At 41.9% G+C, this 14,740-nt stretch overlaps 1 protein-coding gene across 8 annotated transcripts in view; it reads right to left on the minus strand.

Moving 5' to 3' along the window:
* Positions 1 to 14,740, minus strand: part of mettl8 (methyltransferase 8, methylcytidine) — a 53,426-nt gene that overhangs the window by 32,652 nt on the left and 6,034 nt on the right. For 6 of the 8 annotated variants that reach the window (XM_048598809.1, XM_048598810.1, XM_048598814.1 and 3 more), the window contains 3 exons: positions 5,317 to 5,521; positions 4,604 to 4,695; positions 3,382 to 3,749 (listed from right to left, as the gene is read on the minus strand). In XM_048598809.1, the coding sequence (XP_048454766.1) occupies positions 3,382 to 3,749; positions 4,604 to 4,695; positions 5,317 to 5,477 (621 nt within the window). In that variant the 5' untranslated portion in view covers positions 5,478 to 5,521. The remainder of the gene's footprint in view (positions 1 to 3,381; positions 3,750 to 4,603; positions 4,696 to 5,316; positions 5,522 to 14,740) is intronic. The other 2 variants (XM_048598816.1, XM_048598811.1) reach the window with 1 other exon arrangement.

Consider the following 14,740-nt stretch of genomic DNA (forward strand, 5'->3'; position numbering starts at 1 on the left):
CTGTGTTCATCCAACTCTACACCACCTCTGCAGGAGTTCCTCATGATAACAAAAAAATTCAAGTCAACCTGATCAGAGACGCTTATCCACACCACTGGACCAGGTGGATCTTGATCTCAGGCTCTTGGCTCAAAGGTGGGGCCACTACCACTGCACCACAAGAGACTCTAAATAATGTCCTATGCCTCACCATCTTCAGCTGGCTCATCAACAACCTGCCCTCCAGCATAAGGTCAGAAGTGGGGATGTTTACTGGTGACTGCATAATGTTCAGCGCCACTCACGACTCATCAGATTTTGAAGCAATCTGTACAAATACAGCAAGACCAGGACAATATCCTGACTTGGCCTGATAAGTGGCAAGTAACAATCATGCAGGCAAATACCATCTCCAACAAGGGAGAATATAACCATTGTCCCTTTGACATTCAATGGCATCATTATCACTGAAATCCCAACATCCTGGGGATTACTACTGACCAGAAATTGAATTAGACTAGCCATATGTATACAAGAGCAGGTCAGAGGGTCTGATTGTGCAGCAGGTATCTCATTCTTCTGTCTCTCCAGTGCCCATCTACCATCTATAAGTCAGGAGTGTGATGAAATCTCTAAACGTGCTTGGATGTGCAACTCCAACAATATTCAAGAAGCTCAATGCCATCCAGGACAAAGCAGCCTGTGTGACTGGCACCACATCCACCACATTCAACATTAGCTCTTTTCACAACAAACGCATATTTGCAGCAGTACGTACAATTTACAAATATGCACTGCGGCAACTCACCCAGGTCCTTTTGATAGCATCTTCCAAATTCATGACCTCTACTAATTAGAAGGACAAGTGGAACATAAACACAGGGACTCAAAACCTGTACATTTGCCTCCAAAACATACACAATCTTGACTTGGAACTACATCATCATTCCTTCACTGTAGCTGGGTCAAAATCATGGAATGCCATTTCTAACAGCACAATGGGCATTCACTTCATCCCCATCCTCCATCCCATTACCACCACCACCACCGCACCGCACCGGACCACACCCCACCCCACCCCACCCTCTTTTTATTAGTTACGGACAATAAATACTGGCCAGGTAGCAACACCCACGTCCCATGAATGCAACAGTATGTAAAAAAAGACATGGCAATGTTGGAATAAATTATTAAGATTGTAACAGCAGCACATTTGGAAAAATGACAATGTCATGATCAGAAAGTGAGGCTGAATGATCTTTGGTAAAGTACAACAGTGCACACTGTAAATGGTACACACTGCCGCCTTGTGCAGCATTGGTGGAAGGAGTGATAGGTGGGATGCTGATCAAGTTAGCTGCTTTGAATGTGCTGTGAAGCTTCTTGAATTTGGTTGAAGTTGCTCTTATTCAGACTAGCAGACAGAATTCTATCATACTCTTGTATTCTATATTTTAGAGATAAGGAAATGAGTGACTCGCAGCTGAATTCCTGCCTCTGACCTGTTCTTGCAGGCATAGTATTTGCATGACAAACACATGTAAAGTATGGTATCCAAAAGCAAGTTTTAAAAAACTATAAATACTTAAAACCTGCCAATGATATATCCAAAATATAGTGCATCATATTGTACAAGGGGGAACCAGGTTGATCAATTAGTTGGCTGGACAGTTAGTTTGTGATGCAAAGCGATACCAATAACTTGGCTCCGTTCCGATAGTATCTGAGATTGGCATGGAGGCTCCATTGTCTCAACTTCTACCCACTGCCTGAGGTGTGGTGACCTTCAAGTTAAACTGACTTCCAAACATCCCTCTTTAATGAGAGAGCAGTCTATGACCCTCTGGTACAATACTAACCTTCACTTCACATTAAGAATCATTACCGTGCAAAAAGTCACCCTTGTTTTGAAGATTTGACAGGACTATTTTCCATTGCTAGTTCAAAAGAATTATAAATCACCAGGCCTGAGCAAAATATTTGCATAATTATTAATAATTCGGACCTCTAAAACGGTTACATGAACAAACAATACTAAGATCAGAAAACCTTGTTTTTCACTTCTGGACTGTCCATAAAAGTCAATTCTACAAATGAAATCCAGATAGGATGCATTTATGTTGAGATTGCTCTAACTAATTCAGTTTCCTTGAAAGTTTCTTCTATCTTCCCCTAGTTCAAATCTTCATTGCGCATGTTAAATATTTTTCCTTTAAACCAAATATTATAACAATGGAATAGGCTTGAAGGTCTGAATGGCTTATTCCTGCTCCTATTTCTTACATTATTAGCAGTACCTGTGGGTTAATTACCTCACTATACAAAGTATATAGATCAAAGCACCTGCATAATGTTAACCAGAACGAAAATGAAAAATTGCAAGAAATGAAGCTGCTGTAGTAATAAAATGATCAGAACAAAATAAAATTAAAAACAAAATAAAAATGTAAAGAGAGAAAGAATTCAAATAAAGCACGAGAAAAGTTCAGAGCTGCAAGTATAACCTATCCAAAACAGTACAATGCAAATGAGAAAACTTAACTCTTTGATATAAACATAAGTTTTTCAGTAGTCATTACTGGAATGTTGTCAGTTGTCACATAACAATGAAAATAGCTTACCCTTGAGTTTTGAGTTGTAATGTGCAATTTATTTTTAAATTATCTTGGTCAACTGCTATCTTAACTACTTACATGGTTTGTTTGGGCATATTGCGCCTTCCACACTCCTCCTCTCTAGCAAATGGAACAATGAATGCAATAATATTCTGGGATAGCACTGAGACCAATCATACACTCTACTGGAATCACAGCAGAGATCAAATAACTCAGCACACAACAATAAACTAAAGCTGAGACTTTTATGGTTTCATCAAAACAGTGAAGACTTTTTTAAAAAAAATCTTTGTACTGGTCTTTTTGGATTTCTTTGCACCAATTGCAACTTTGCATGTAAATAGTAGGAGATTCAATAAAGAAGCTAGGGACATTTTATATCCTTGCTTGTGGGAACCACCAAAATCCTGCTTGGAACCATTTCAAAACAGCATTGCTGATATTGAGTTGTCGTCACTTTGGGATGGAACAAGAGGATATCTTCATGTCATTCTGTTTTAGAAGACAATACTATAATTGCTTGGCCTTTAAAAGGTGAAATTTCTTTATCAGTAAAGCTTATATAACTCTGGAGGAGATAATACATGCAAGAAAGAGATAGAAAGAGAGAGAAATGTGCACAGTGACAACTTATGGGTAATGTCCCAGACTCTTGAAAATGTGTTACTATAGTTGTCCTGAGAATATATCACAACAGTGATTGTTTTATAAAAATTCATATATTAACTTGAAATGTACATTAAGGCTGAAAATGCAGATACAAGTTTACCCTGTTTTGCAAAGATACCTCAAAAATTCTGAAGGTGAAATCAATACCAGGAAAATATTGTGAATTTTTCCACATGTCTGTCCTCTTCCTGTCTTGCGTATGTTCCACGTTTTTGCCATTCTTTGTTTGTTCTACAAGATTTGTTTTCTGTACAGTATCAGCAAAGTTTTGTTTAGCACATGTCTTGTTAAAAGGATCCAACTTTGCTTGATCCGGACTTGCAGAATTACTTGTTGATTCCTCGACCTCTTCATTCCAATCGAATGTTCTATTTGGAAACAGTTCAGGAAACTCCTGGAACAACCATCTACGATCTTTGAAGAATTTATTTTGATGAGCTCTGTAGAATTTGTCCCAGTAGACACTGGCATCTTTGTCATATTTAACTGCAGCAACAAAATTGTAGTAAAAGAAAAAAGAATAAATATCTATTAAAGCCTGAGGTCTGGTTTTAAATCACAATTGCAAGACTTGTGGATCTAGAATTGTAACATGGCATATTAAAACATGTAACCATGAATATCGGAGGATTACGATCATGATGGAATATAGATTAAAAGATTAAAGAACTATTTTTAAAAATTAGATGGTATAAGTTACAGTTTCTCAATTAGGAATATAATGTAATGCATTCATAAAATAATTCCTAGTTTAGAAAAGTCTTTTCCTATTACCTTCTACACCTTTTAATGCATTTTGCAATCATGTGACTTAAATCCAGACAGCTGCATATTACCATCTCAATTTAGAGATATCTTGTTCAGAGTATTTGGAGATACAAGGAAAAAGATACAAAAATTACACTAAAAACATTAAGAATATCAAGAATAATGTCAATGACTGGATATCTGTTGACTGCCAGGATAAATTGTGCCATGATTTACACGAACCATAATCTCATTTTTAATATAAAATATTGTTTTCTTTTCAGCTGTATATGTTTTGCTATATACATACAACTTGACATTGATTCCTTTAAGCATATATAAAAAATCTCTGCAAGTGTCTAATTCGATTATTCTATCTGATACCGAATGCTTCTAGAAGGTTTGATCTCTATTAGAATTATCTTGAAAAGCAAAAGTTAGTTGTAGCACTCCATATGTTTACTGTAATGAGAACGGAAGTCTGTCATGTCAGATTATTCTGTTACAGAGGCTAACATTTGAATCTATGTCTTCCAACTGTTGCATCTCTTAAAGAATAAACCAGAGGGTTCGGATAAAACTTCATCATTTACCTTGGTCTTCCAACGAAACTTTAATGCTGGAATTTTCTTCAGCCTTTTGTCTAGCAAGCTGTTCCTGTTCAGGCGTCCACTGGATGTGATCCCTAGAGAAAGAGGTTCATTTTCATTTTTTTAAAAGATTGTAGGCGAAGCTACACATGATTTTGACTTACAGGTTTATGTTCTTCCATTCTGAAATAGAAGACAAAAATATTTGGAATGTTTGGGGCTAGTTATCTGCCACCCTCTTGCTTTTTCCTAAATCTTTCTGCATGTAGAAAAGATCCTTTTGTAAGAAATTCAAAAGAGGAGGTTGTCCACCATATTTGAGAAAAAATATTATTAATCAATCTGATTGTAGAAGATTAACATAAATTGATACCACATTTACTAATGTTTATGACTGTCAAATCAATGTTCAAATCAATCCTAAAGAACCTAGCATTAAATTTCATTACTACATTACTTCTTCCTTCAGAGCATTTTAAGCAGGAATAAAAAGATAAACTTCAAATTCAAATCATTAACTTGTTGAAATCATATTAGAAGTTCTCATGTTGGCGTTCATTTCCATTTTGAGCAAAATGACCAACAAGGGAATAAATGTTGCATAAGTAATGTTTCCTGTAACACATAATCTGAAATTACACTTTGATATCAGATTTCCAGCATCCGGAATATTTTGCCTGTGTAAATGCAATCTGGTTTGGAAAACATCCACTTACCACATATTATGTTCGAATATTTTGCTGGGATCAGATAAAACCCGGGAGCCAAGAGGAGTAGTTGGTCGTCTACTACTTTGGAATTTACACTGCAAGCCAAGTTTCCTCCGCAATGCCAAATGCAGTGTGTGAATTAACCCCACTTGTGACCTCCTCTTCATATTGATCTAATGTCTGTTCCAAGGAATACAAATATATCTAATTGCTGAAATCAGGAAGATCAAAAGATAAATTAATGCAATAACTGTGTTTTGGGGAACAAAAATCAACAAACTGAAGTGAAAAAAATGATCCTTCACCTCATTTTCAACAACAGAAAGAGCAGAAAAGTGTTGTGATATTTTTGCTCAAAATTTATATTCATAAGGAATTGCTGTGAACTGAGTGCTCGGATATTAACAAGCTGGTTTGTCTTCACTATTGCTCAAATAATCCATCACAAAGCATCTTTTTCTTACCAATAAATAATGACCAGCTTCTTAATTTTAGTAAGAGGCAAATGAACAAGTTGCAGTCCAACTCACACTTTTGATATTGGAGGAAAGACTTATCTCAAGTTCTGGCTTGCAAGTTGGTACTTGTGTGAGATGCAGCAGTTGAAATGCATAGAAATGGTGAAAATGTTTTACTTTCTTTTAACTTTTCATAGAATGTGGCCACGTCAGCATTTATTGCCCATCCCCATTTTTCCTTGATAAGGTGGTGAACTGCTCAGGTTTATGTGCTGTGGGTGTAGCCGGATGGGCCACTCAAAATGTCAGAATCGGATAATACAGCAAGCATGCTGGGAAATCAAGCCAAGCATTGGCCAAAGTATCTGTGCAAAGATACTGAAATAAACAAGCTGCAGACCCAGACAGACAGGCTGCAGCACAACACGCAATGGACTAAGCCTATTTACCAGGACAATAGGAAACATCGAGCTGTTTCCGAAACAAAGAGACACCTCACATTCCTATCTGGAAAGCCCACCTGACTTAATGTGCCCGTGACACTTTCAGAAATGGAGGACCAAAGACTACCCCACCATCCATATGGCACTGCCTGATTTATGCTGATCGATCAGGGTAATCGATTCCCGATCAATTCATTGGTGGGAATTGAAGATCCTCCCAAAGGGGCACAGAAGCTTCCAAGGATAAGAATCACTGCAACAGCACCCTCGGAAGCAGGTACTCAAGACCAACCACTGTAAGAAGGGACACCCCTGGGACCATCACCACGTGCATCAAGGCCAAGGTCTAATGCGGTGATGTTTGATCATTCCAAGTTAAGTTAAAGTACAAGATACTGACTTAGATTTACAGTGTTAATTGTTAGTTTGTACCATAATGGTTATTATCGTATTAATTGTGTTATAATCAATAAAGGTCATTTCCTATAATATTAAGAGTCGACTCACAGTTATTTGCAGGATATACGAGCTAAACACACTGTGTGGCTAGCGCAACAAAAAATTGGTGACTCAGATAGGACTTGATAAGAAGTAATTTTGTCACTCTGAGATCAAACCCCACAGAACCTGATATTCCCTGAAAGTTTGCCTGAACCCGAATTAAGATGACTAAATCCTATTTGACGGCCAGGAATTCAAGTAAATCTTAGGGAATAGAAATATTAGACTTAGTGGGATAGGTAAGGTAAAACACACAATTTTGGTACAGACCCGGTGGGATTAGGACCAGAACATAGCGAAAGCCATACCCCCTGTCTGATCCACCTCCTATAGCCCTTATTTTAATCAGAAATGGCAGGAAAAGGCACCAGAGTAGAAGACTGTTCAGTATGTACAGCATGGTGGCTCAGTGGTTAGCACTTCTGCCTCACAGCATCGGGGACCTGGGTTCGATTCCAGCCTCAAGTGACTATCTGTGTGAAGTTTGCACATTCTCCGCGTGTCTGCATGGTTTTCCTCCGGGTGCTCTGGTATCCCCCCCAACAGTCCAAAGATGTGCAGGTTAGGTGGATTGGCCATGCTAAATTGCCCATAGTGTCTAGGGAAATGCAGGGATAAGGTAGGGAGGGGGTCTGGATGGGGTCCTCTTTGGAGGGTTGATGTGGACTCGATGGGCCAAATGGCCTGCTTCCACACTATAGGGATTCTATGAAGCTAAGACAATACACTAGTAAGAAAAAGTGGTCCATATGGGCAGAATTTTGTTATAATGATGAAACAGGACCAGAATCCCTAGGACAAAAACATTGAGAGGATTTGAGGAAAATTCAAGGGAAACAGGCTTCCAAAATTGAAAAACCCACAGCAACAATATGCTGTCTGGAATAACTGTTAGAAACTGAGCAGGAATTGAAAAAGATTCATAAAGAATTAGAGGACTCGAAGAAAGAAATAGCAGAGTTACAATGGAAAAGCATAGAGCAGGACCAAAGATATCAGCCCAACCTATTACATATGGGGCAATTCCAAACCCAATGTAAGAAAACGTACTAGGATGTCCAGCATGCAGTGCCGAGAGTGAAGGAAGCCAGTTAAAAAGTAAATGTGCAGATCTACAAGCAGCAGTAAGGGTAATGCACCAGTCCGATAAGGAAAAGAAACAGGCACACTAAGTGTGTGCAGGAGATTCAGAAATTCAAATCCCAACTCTCAATCCACAATGGAATAATACGTGCATATGGGGATGTTATAATGGAAGAAGAACCGGAAGTAGACTGGGATGAGCTCAGGGAAGACGGGCGGCAGTATGTCATGTGCATGAAGGACTGGGATCTGCCACCAACCTTCCCAGAGGAATCAGCCCCTTCAGCGACCCTGCAGACACCCCATGCTGTAATGAACCTGATTACCACTGAAAGACAGGTCGAGGATGCCGCCGACGCCCCAGCAGTAACATACACTACCCCATTTACAGGAGGACAATTAGCAGAATTTGCCAAAAAGATCCCAGATTTTGAGCCATTGGCAGACCCATATGTATTCTTCGATAGGGTCAGACAACATAAGGTTTTGCATGGCCGAGACGAGAGAGAGAGGAGGTAAAACTCATTGTAATGTGTTTGAGCCTGCCAGTGCAGAGTGCAATCCCAGCCCCTTTAAAAGTAGGGGAAGGCACCCTCGCCAATACGAATGAGGCAATCCTAACAGCACCTGGTACTACAGAGGAGACCCTGCAGACGGACTTAACAAGTGTAGGCAAAAGAAGGGAGAACACCCGACTGCCTTTGCCGGTTGTTTGTGGGTACATTTTACAGGATGATTTAGACAGAGGTCAGTTATCGGGGGCTGACTCAGCTAAGTGGGCTAGGACTTTAGTTTCACGCGTCAACCAAAGAGAGTAGGAAGGTGTGTGAGAACTTCGATCCCGCAAAGCCAACACACAATGAGGTGTGGAGAAAAAGAGGTCCACGAACTAAACAAAAATAAAACAGAGAAAGGAGGGAAATAGTAGGAACTGCAGATGCTGGAGAATCTGAGACAACAAGGTGCAGAGCTGGATGAACACAGCAGGCCAAGCAGCATCGTAGGAGCAGGAAGGCAAATGCTTCTCTCTGAGCCTCCAAACACTGTCCACTGTGGAGGAATGAAGGAAGGAAAGGTAATCCTTATCAAAGGAACCCACTCCACCTCACACAGCCACAGGGAGAGATAGAGGGGTACAGCAGAGGAATACATGGCAGCCAGCACAGTGCCACCACTACAGGTGCCAGGACATTATGCTTGAGAATGTAGAGCCCCTGCACAGTCGGACTTGCAACCCCAGGGAGCACTGAACGTGATGGGAACAAGGAGTAATCGAGGGAGGCATCTACTCCCATCAGAAGGTCCGGTCCATGCCAGCGACACTAGCCAATCCCCACCCCAAAATTACAAGGCACCTGCATGGCTATGTCAGGTCTCTGCCTCCCCAATATGGGTCTGTGACACGAAGTGGGATAGTGTAGGTAGACCGCTAGTGACTGGTGAGGTAGGAGGCTGCCCTGTAGAATTTCTTTGGGATACCAGAGGTTCCCACACAACTCCAAACACCTCGAAATTTAATGATCTACCCTGGTGGACCACAGGGACTATTGTTTTAAGTGGATTTACTGGCCTTGCAGAGGAGGGGTACATTACTGAACTGATGGAATTTAAACCAGGCGACATTACATGCCACCACCCTACTATTTTAGTTAACCTTTCCCCAGATGCAGAACACATCCTCAGAGTCAATTTCATGACTAGGTGTAACCTTACTGTTGATCCAGTAAATTCCTGTACATGGAAGATGCCCCCAATTAACAAGGCGCCACCCATCATCGCAACAGAAAATTATGTTAATCAGATTAGCACAATAGGAGAGTTTTGGTTAAATCCCCTAACAGTGACCAAGGATCCGGCTATGCAAGAAGTGATTATGAAACACAAAGGGGTATTTGTCCAGCATAAGCATGACTGTGGGTATATACCGGTACAGGTGATAACCAAGGGGCCAGACCTAAAACCGCAAAGACAACACGGTTTCCCCAGACAGACAGAGGGGGACATAGCCAAGGTGATTGACAGTTTTTTACAACAAGGTGTGCTGTGACCTGCAGCTTCCACTAATAATGCTCCAATTTGGCCTATCAGGAAGCCAGATGGTTCATGGTGTTTAACTATTGACTACCAGGAACTCAATAAAGTCAAACCCCTCACTGCACCAACAGTAGCCACTAGCCCAGCCACAATAATGAAGCTGGGACTGCAAGCAAAATACTTCACAGTCCTTGATATTAGTAACGGTTGCTGGTCCATACCCTTACATTGGTCCTAACAGTATAAATTCGTGTTCACCTTCGAGAAACAACAGTACACCTGGACCTGTTTACCCCAAGGGTTCCATAACTCACACTCGATTTTCCACAGACAATTAGCCAAGACATTAGAAAAGTTTTCCCGGCCTGATTCCCTAATCCAATATGTAGACCATTTACTCTTACAAACTGAAACAAAGAAGAAACATATCCAACTCCTACTTGAATTACTCAATCTCTTGAACGTCACATGTTGTAAACTAAATCCGAAGAAGGCGCAGATTCTACAGCATAGGGTTACATACTTGGGAACAAGAGTTACCTATGGGAAAAGAGAGATAGACCAAAAGCAAATAGATTACGTCGCGCAACTCCCACTTCCCCAAGATGTTAGTGCACTCTGATCTTTCTTGGGTCTAGTGGGATACTGCAGGAACCACATTGATGGGTTCACCACCAAAGCGGCCTCACTCACAGAGTTACTGAAAAAGGACGCTGCCCAGAATCGGCCATCCCAACATACAAAGACAGTAATTAATTTAAAGCATGATCTCGCAACAGCACCAGGCTTACTAGTTCTCAACCCTACCTTACCATATGCCCTAGAGGTTGCAGCCACAGACCATACAATAGCTGCCGTTCTGCTACAGGAAAGACACTGTAGGTTAGGTCCAGTGGCTTGTGGCTCTGGCTCCAAAGTCCTACAGCCTGTGGAACAAGGGTCTTCCATGCATGAACAACACCTTCTCGCAGTTTTTTGGGCAGTCCAGTACTTTGACTATATTATTGGTTTAAATCCCCTGACTATCTTAACTGAGTACACCCTAGTCCAGTTCCTGCCAGACGGTCAAAAGAAAGACAGCTCAATGAGCCAGACCCAAGCCGCCGATGGACTCTGCTGCTTCAAGGTCGGGACATCATGGTCAAATGTACCAAGGTGCCCACCTTCCTAGCTGATAACCTAAATTATGGGGGAGACCCACATGAGTGCCAAATAATAACAGCAAAACACCGCACTGGCCTTTTCATCGCGAAGCAAGATGAGAGACAGTCAGGAACGAGACAGAAGGACAAGCAGGGAGAAACTGCAGTCAAAATCTATGTAGACGGATCCTCCACAGTGGAGGACGGCAGTTGGATCACCGGCTGTGGTATATATGACAGGCGTGCAAAGACTCATTGAACTCGCTTTAAAATTACCAAGCCATCTAAGTGCTCAAGCTGCAGAACTAGCAGCTGTAGCCTCCATGGTCAGCCATCCCAATCTCCACCCACGGACATATACTTTGATAGTATGTTTGTATGCAACAGCCTCAAGGAATTTTTACCTTATGGGAAGCTAGAGGTTTTGTCTCAGCCGATGGGAAACACCTACCATCAGCTCCCTTATTAAAATAGATACGACAGGCTGCTGGTGAAAGGAAATATGGCATCAAAGTTAGGAGCCACCGCAAAACATCCCCAGAAGGCAACGGCAAAGTGGATGAGTTAGCTAAGAGAGGCACTTGTGTAGGAGAATTTTGGCAGCCACCCAGAGTACAGCAGGCAAATGCGATCACTGTGAGCCAAACGAGCATAGAGGACCTTAGGCAAGCACAAAGCCGCGATGATTCCTTGAAACAGATTTTGGGAAGAGTTTATCCAGGTGCTTATGATAAATGGAAAAATTCCTTACAAGTACGGGACGGATTAGTTCTAAAAGCAGGAGTTTATGTAGTTCCGATTCAAGACAGAAATCGGATCACATACCAATACCATGATGGGCTCTGACACCAGGAAACTGAAGCCACTGCTGAATGATTGAAAGAATTGTGTTGGTGGCCTGAGTTACCACACAGAAAATTGTCTGGTGTGTGCCCAAAAATAATCCAGACAGGTACACTCAAAAGGAAGAAATGAGGCATACCTGTCCAGTGGAAGGGCCCTGGACGAGTCTACAAATTGATTACATAGGTCCCCTTCCACGAAGTAGGAATGGATTTACCTATATTTTGGTAATCATAGATACATTCACAAAATGGGTTGAAGCTTTTCCCTTTAGGACAAATACAGCCAAACCAACCACACAAATCCTAACACAACAGGTATTTATGAGATGGGGTTTACCTCGCAGTATCTAGTCAGATCAAGGAAGTCATTTCACTGGCCGAGTCATGCAGAATGTGATGACTATGCTTGGTATCAAACAGAAACTCCACATTGCATACCACCCCCAATCTAGAGGGATCGTGGCAGGGATGAATCACACCCTAAAAGGGTTGATTAGGAAGACGATGCAGCAGAACAATAAAACCTGGGACACAGTACTTCCGTGTGTTCTTATGATGATACGCAACACCATCTCATGATCCAGAGGGTATACCCTCCATACCCTAATGGCAGGCCAATCCATAAGAGGGGTCAACTACCTGTTCGGACTTGACCTCACAGAACCTGCTCTCATTGCCCTCGCCCACGAAAAGTGGTGCAGCACCTCACCGAAAATATCAATGCCATGCAGTTAGCAATTGCTGTCAGGTTAGAAACCAAAAGGAAATTAAGCAAAGTTTACTCTGACAGTAAAGTTAACCCTGTCGAACATTCTTTAGGACAACAGGTGATGTTACAGATATACAACCCTAGTTTTTTTCATTCCCCTAAATACTCAGGTCCTCACACTGTAGTCGATAAAGCGAGTGCCTCGGTATACAAGGTTCAACTAGCCACAGGAAAGACCGGCTGGGACCACGTAAACCAACTAAAAGCCTGTGACACTCAACACACCCACTCTCACCACATTAAAATATGTATGGCAGATGACACTGCCCTAGACCAACTGACAAGACCAAGGACATCCCCTACACATCCTCTCAGCTGGACCGCACCCCTGATAAAATTTATACTCTCCCATCACTACCACCAACTGCAGCTCCAAAGACTAATAGACCTCTGGACAATCTAATTGACTTACCAGAGGACCTGATTTCTCTAACTGTTCGGAACAACATGACAGAACTTTCCATTAACTCCCCATTAAACAAAGAAATTGAAAGACCCCAAGCCCTTACAACTCAGACCCTAGATGGCATATCCACAACATGGATATGAGACAATGCTAAGAGACTAGTGTGGACAAGGGAAAAACAAACGGAACCGGACCATCAGGTAGAACCCTTCAGCGTTAACGGCATCACCACGAGGGGGAATGACAGCACACAAACATGGGAACCTGAAGGACACAATATTACCCGGCCCACAGAGACAAAGGATTCAGAACAAACTGATGAGTGTCTGTTGGGTGCCTACTCAATGAATGTATTGAGTCATTAACCCAGAGGATGAAACGATTCCAGGTGACCACCCAGGTAAGGTATAACTGTGACTGATGGTTGGCACTCGTATGCAATTCATACTTCTCTTGGGACCAACTCATATTCCTGTAAATTCTAAGGGAATCAACCACAATTGGTTGTTTACACCTTAATTAAATATGGGTTTTCATTCAAAAACAAAAAGGGGGGAGGATTAGAGTGTGTGCATTACACATGTTATAAGCTATTTGGATATTAAACAATAACAACAGAAATGACCTTCATCTTCCCGCAGGACAACCATGACCACACAAAGCATAATCAGGATCTACTTCATCAGGATCATCATCACCACCAAAAACACACAAGAAACACTGGATATATGTACCCAGGATACTTATGGTTTGGCCCACCAGACAGAGGCGAATGTGAGGATGGTATTTTATGGGTACACCCCAATAAAAGTATAATGTGTGGGTGCAAAAACCAGAGGGTAGTATATAGGAAACTGAATGGGAGCTCAGATGATTGCTACGTGAGCGTAGAAATCACGGGTGATTGGTGGGGTTTCTCAAACAACGGGTGCCCCAAGATAGGATGCTTAACAGGCAGCCCAGAAAAGGGATTGAAACTCAGACAGCGATGCCCCGGGAAACTCATAGAGGGGAAGTTCCTTCTGTACGAGTTTAGGAATGGCCTAAAACCAGCCACAAAGCCACCCCTACCCGTGTATCCTGAAGCCACACCCGGTCAACGAAACGGGCTAGTTTTAAAACCTATGGGAAAAATCCTGTATGACAATATTCACCACGAATTGGTACCTGTGGTGGTAAATTTTGCTGGGACTCAACTGCCAGAATGATGCACCCGGACTCTGTGCAGCAAGTATGGACGGTGGATGATAGAACAGTTGAGAGACAACCTTGATCAGGTTAGTCAGGGACAGGTTCCATCCTGGATCAGCAACAAACAAATAAAGCATTCATTTAGGGGAAAGAAACACCCTGGGTTATCAGGCTGCCAACTCAGGCGGTTTACCAGAGTCTGCTTCAACGACAACTGTAAAGGGATTCCTGGGAAAGCGTTAGGGATGGTACTAGGACTGCCAATAATCACGAATGACAGGATTGAACTAAGGGTGTCCAAAGTAGAAAACATTGGCACTATTCAAGGGGGTCTATGGATGGGATATGACAGCACCTTGTCACACATAGTGGAGAAGGAAGGGAGACTCATAGGCACTACTCTGGATGGATGTCGACAAATTAACACGGTGATAACGTGCCCACACCCGATTTATTTGAATGAACATGGACTATGTGGCTTCAAGACAAACACCAGTCTAAAGTGTCCCATAGAGGCTCGCAACCTGGGCACTGACATAACCCGGGTAGCCTACAGGG

Source organism: Rhincodon typus, chromosome 7, assembly GCF_021869965.1.
Source record: "Rhincodon typus isolate 14 chromosome 7, sRhiTyp1.1, whole genome shotgun sequence".
Lineage (NCBI taxonomy): Eukaryota > Metazoa > Chordata > Chondrichthyes > Orectolobiformes > Rhincodontidae > Rhincodon > Rhincodon typus.